The 5,115-nt window shown below is 50.2% G+C and overlaps 1 protein-coding gene across 1 annotated transcript in view; it reads right to left on the reverse strand.

Annotated features, from left to right (window-relative positions):
- Positions 1 to 1,613: 1,613 nt before the first annotated feature.
- The window catches only part of LOC122547491 (laminin subunit gamma-3-like), a gene marked incomplete at its 3' end in the record, with an annotated part of 5,899 nt that continues 2,397 nt past the window's right edge, over positions 1,614 to 5,115 (reverse strand). The window contains exons 2-4 of the mRNA XM_043686104.1: positions 4,537 to 4,725; positions 2,680 to 2,797; positions 1,614 to 1,730 (exon numbers count right to left, since the gene is read on the reverse strand). Coding sequence (XP_043542039.1) covers positions 1,614 to 1,730; positions 2,680 to 2,797; positions 4,537 to 4,684 — 383 coding nt within the window. The remainder of the gene's footprint in view (positions 1,731 to 2,679; positions 2,798 to 4,536; positions 4,726 to 5,115) is intronic.

Raw genomic sequence — 5,115 nt, forward strand, 5'->3', positions numbered from 1 at the left:
CACTCCCTCGCTGTGTGTGTGTGTGTCCCTCCCTCGCTGTGTGTGTGCGTTGTGCTGTGCCTGTGTGCTGTGTGTGTGCCTGTGTATCTATGTGTCTGTGTGTGCTGTGCCTGTGTGCTGTGTGTGCTGTGTGTGTGCCTGTGTATCTATGTGTCTGTGTGTGCTGTGCCTGTGTGCTGTGTGTGCTGTGTGTGTGCCTGTGTGTCTGTGTGTGCTGTGCCTGTGTGCTGTGTGGCTGTGTGCTGGCCCACAATGCCCTTATGGAGGGGATTCCAGGATTGTGACCCAGCGACTGTGAAGGAACAGTGGTTTATTTCCAAGTCAGGATGGTGAGGGGCTTGGAGGGGAACTTGCAGGGGGTGGTGTTCCCATATAACTACTGCCCTTGTCCTTCTACATGGAAGTGGTCGTAGGTGTGGAAGGTGTTGTGTGAGGATGTTTGGTGAATTTCTGCAGCGCATCTTGTAGATGGTACACACCGCTGTTACTGAGTGTCGGTGTTGGAGGGAGGGGGTGTTTGTGGATGTGCTGCCGATCCAGCAGCTGCTTTGTCCTGGATGGTGCCAAGCCTCTTGAGTCTTGTTGGAACTGACTTGATCCAGACAAGTGGGGTATATTCCATCACAGGCCTGACTTGTGCCTCGTGGATGGGGGACAGGCTTTGGGGGAGGGGTGTTGGGATTGTTCACAGCTGACAATCAACATTCTCTCAATGCAGTGCAGCTTCCACCCTGGAGTCGTCTCCCCTCCACACAGACACACGCCCACACAGAGACACAGACACACACCCACACAGACACACGCCCACACAGATACACAGACACACGCCCACACAGATACACAGACACACGCCCACACAGATACACAGACACACGCCCACACAGATACACACACACACAGCTGTAGATGCTGGGTCACCGTGCCAGTTTCAGTTTCTCCGGATACTGCTGCAGACAGACCTCAGAGACCCACCCAGCGACTGAAGCAATTAGAAGGATCGCAGACAGCACTGTGTTTCTGACTGTTGTGATTACTGTAACTAATCACCCGTTTGGGAAGAACAGTATCATCTGAGAGGTCAGTTGTGAGGTTTCCAGTCTGCACTGATCTTCCGAACTGTGCAGAAACGGCTCAAAGAGTGCTCATTAAACAAACTTTGTTCACAGGGACCTCTCGTGTGCAGGGGACAGGAACCTACCCAGGCTTTACAACTAAAACATCGTGGGGACAATGGGTCCCTGACACAATGTCCAGGGCAATGCCTCAACCAGAGTCTACTTGTCAACCAATCAGCAGCAGTTACTTGTATGATCCAAATTGTTATACCCTTTGGAATTTGGCATTCTTGCTGGTGTCCTGATGAATGCAGGATGCAAACCTGCTGCTTTTCAATATCTCCCAAGAGACAAACATTCAAACATGAAAAATCAGCTGACAACATGAAACAAGGCAGGATAATCAGTCAATAAGGACCTATTCCAGCTCTTTCATTACGTTATGGGATGTGATTCCTCTAGGATCCCGCTAATCTCTAGCAAATGCATTATTCACTTGCTCCAAGCTGAGTGGTTTGGGGAGTTTTTGGGGGGTAATCTTTCTGAATAGGGGTTTACCGTCTCTGAGTGACTGACCTGTGGCACAGGGCTCCCTCCACGTTCTGCTTGCAGGTACACTCTCCGTTGGCCGGATCACAGTCACCAATACTGCCTTCAGGATGACACCCACACTTTCTGAAAAGAGACCACTTTTACTGGGTGCCATTGACAGACTGACCGCTCTGGGGTATCCCGTTCCCACGGAACATTCCCTCCCCATTATGTTCCCATTAACACGAGGTTCTCTGGTCTAGAACACTCCCCTGCCAAATTAAGACTGGGCTGCAGCATATGGTGAGGGTGGGGAAGGGGCAGTGGGGCCAACTCAATGGGCTCTTTCAAAGAGCTGACGCAAGCATGATGGGCCAAATGGCCTCTTTCTGCACAGGGGGAGGGGAGATGACCATGGACTGTACCACTGAATATTGGGGGTGGGGAGAGAGAAAAAAAGGGGAGATCACCAAAGACTGTACCACTGAAGGGGGGTGGAAATAACATGGATTGTACCATTCAAGGTGGGAAAAGGGGAGATAACTAAGGACTGCACCACTGAAGTACAGGAGGGGAGATGACTGTGGACTGTACCATTGATGGTGTGAAAGGGGTTGGGTACATGGAAAATGGATATGAGTTTGAAGGCAGATTGAGATGCTGTGGTTTGGAATGTCCTGCTTCAAACAGCAATGGGAAAAAAAAAACTGAACCTGGAACTTTCCAAAGGGGAACTGGATAAACTGTCAGATTGAATAATAAAAAATTGCAGTGCTCTGGGGAAAGAGTGGGAGGGAATTGGACAGCCCGTTTAAGGAATGTGGTACAGATACTTTGGGCAGAATAGGCTCCTTTTGTGCTCTCACCTTGTCCTTCACCAATAACAGGAGAAAGTGAGGACTGCAGATGCTGGAGATCAGAGCTGAAAATGTGTTGCTGGAAAAGCGCAGCAGGTCAGGTAGCATCCAGGGAACATTCCTGAAGAAGGGCTTATGCCCGAAACATCGATTCTCCTGTTCCCTGGATGCTGCCTGACCTGCTGCGCTTTTCCAGCAACACATTTCCAGCTCTTCACCAATAACAACCACCTTACCTGCAGCCTCCCTCCGACAGAGAGTGATAGCCCTTTTGGCACTGGTCACATGTCTTCCCCGTGACAGTTCCTTTACAGACACAATCTCCATTGTGGTCACATTGTAAACTCAGTGACCCTGTGGGTGCAAGGAACACAGCGTGAGAGTTACACTCCCCAGCCCAACAAAACGTGGCACTCATTGTTCACCCTCAACAGTTACACCCTCCACACCTTCTCCACATCTATCCAGTCAAACCTTTCTAGAGAAAGAGCCTGTCAGTGCCTCGGAGATTCAAACTGCTTTTCCTTAGATGGTGATGGTGAGCACGAGGGGACATAGCTTTAAATTGAGGGGTGTTAGATATAGGACAGATGTCAGAGGTAGTTTCTTTACTCATTGAGTAGTAGGGACCTGCAACAGTACTAGACTCACCAAGTTTAAGGGCATTTAAATGCTCATTGGATAGACATAAGGATGACAATGGAATAGTGTAGGATAAATGGGCTTCAGATTGGGTTCACAGGTCAGCGCAACATTGAGGACCACGGGGCCTGTATTGCGCTGTAATGTTCTATGAATGCTCATCCATATAATGGAGCGAGAGAGAGAGAGAAAAGGAGGGATTTACAATGTGCTGAGAATCCCAAACGTGAAGGTTAGTAAATTTTCCAGGAACTGAAATGGAAGGTAGAGAGACAAGCCAGCTCGAGGTGAACCTCTGCTCACATCCTCTTTGTTTCATCCATCACCCGACCTGTTCCCTTGCTTTAGAACATAGAACGTAGAACAATACAGCGCAGAACAGGCCCTTCGGCCCTCGATGTTGGGCCGACCTGTGAATTATTCTCAGCTCGTCCCCCTACACTATCCCAAACTCATTCATGTGCTTATCTAAGGATTGTTTAAATCTCCCTAATGTGGCTGAGTTATGTCCTCATGTCTTTATCCAGCCTTCAATGTTCACCTCTGATTGCGAGTCCCACCCTCTCACTATCTCTGGGTATCAGTTTCCAGGATTCCCTGTTTGATTAATTAGTGACTGCCTCACGGCACCAGGGACCCGGGTTCGATTCCAGCCTCGGGTGTCTGTCTGTGTGGAATTTGCACATTCTCCCCATGTCTGCGTGGGTTTCCTCCGGGTGCTCCGGTTTCATGTGATCTCTATGGTGGGAAGCAGGCCATTCTGCTCATCAAGTCCACACCAACCCTCTGAATAGCATCCCATCCAGACCCATCCCAGCACCCCCATATTTCCCATGTCTAACCCACCTAACCTGCACATTCCCCTGGACAATTTACCCATGTCCAATTCACCCGGCCTGCACATCTTTGGACTGTGGGAGGAAACCAGTGCACCCAGAGGAAACCCACGCTGACACGGGGAGAATGTGCAAGCTCCACATGGACAGTTGCCCGAGGCTGGAATTGAACCCGGGTCCCTGGCGCTGTGAGGCAGCAGTGCTAACCACTGGGTCACTGTGCTGTCCATCCCACAATCCAAAAATGTGCAGGTTTGGATGGATTGGCCAAGGGAAATGAGGGGTTATAGGGATAGGGTAGGGGGGTTTGAATGCTCTTCGGAGTGTCGGTGTAGACTGAATGGGCCGAATGGTCTTTTCCCACACTATAGGGATTCTATATTCGTGACCTTCAGGTCTGGAGAAAGGGTCTGTCAAAGCCTGGGAGCTAAATGCATCTTGATGTATCCTCCCAGCACCCAGAATTCAAACTCCAACATTCCTCCTCCCAATCCGAAATCTCTCATTGGCTCTTCCAGTTCAGGCCCACCTGGGATTGGAATATTTCAATTCCCTCCCCCGAACCCACCCGGTCCCCTTCTGGACATCTCTGGGACTGAGTTACCCGACACTCACCCACAACGCTGCAGTTACACGGCTGGCACATCTCATCAGCAGTCCTTCTGTAGAAGTTCTCCTTGCACGTCTCGCAGTGGGATCCTGCTGTGCTATCCCTGCAGTTCAGGCACTGCCCCCCATGGCCAGTCCGACGGTACAGATCCATGTTGAAGATGCACTGCTCCGATTTCCCACTGCAGTTACAGGCTGGAGAGGAGGCAGGGACTAATCAATCAGTTCGTCTCCCCACGCTCCCAATAACCGTGCTGACAAATACTTCCCATTGGTGCCAAATTCCCATGGATGAGAAAGGAGAGCCGTTTCCTGACTCTCAGCCTGAGGTGACAACACTGCCCCAGGATTATCCCAGAATGCCCAGGGCCCTATTCTAACTGGCTCTCCGCAATTTCACTTCTGTTTATTCGTCGCAAAACGTTTAGATTAGATTAGATTAGATTAGATTAGATTAGATTACTTACAGTGTGGAAACAGGCCCTTCGGCCCAACAAGTCCACACCGACCCGCCGAAGCGCAACCCACACATACCCCTACATTTACCCCTTTAACCTAACATTACGGGCAATTTAGCATGGCCAA

Source organism: Chiloscyllium plagiosum, unplaced genomic scaffold (assembly GCF_004010195.1).
Source record: "Chiloscyllium plagiosum isolate BGI_BamShark_2017 unplaced genomic scaffold, ASM401019v2 scaf_7223, whole genome shotgun sequence".
Classification (NCBI taxonomy): Eukaryota; Metazoa; Chordata; class Chondrichthyes; order Orectolobiformes; family Hemiscylliidae; genus Chiloscyllium; species Chiloscyllium plagiosum.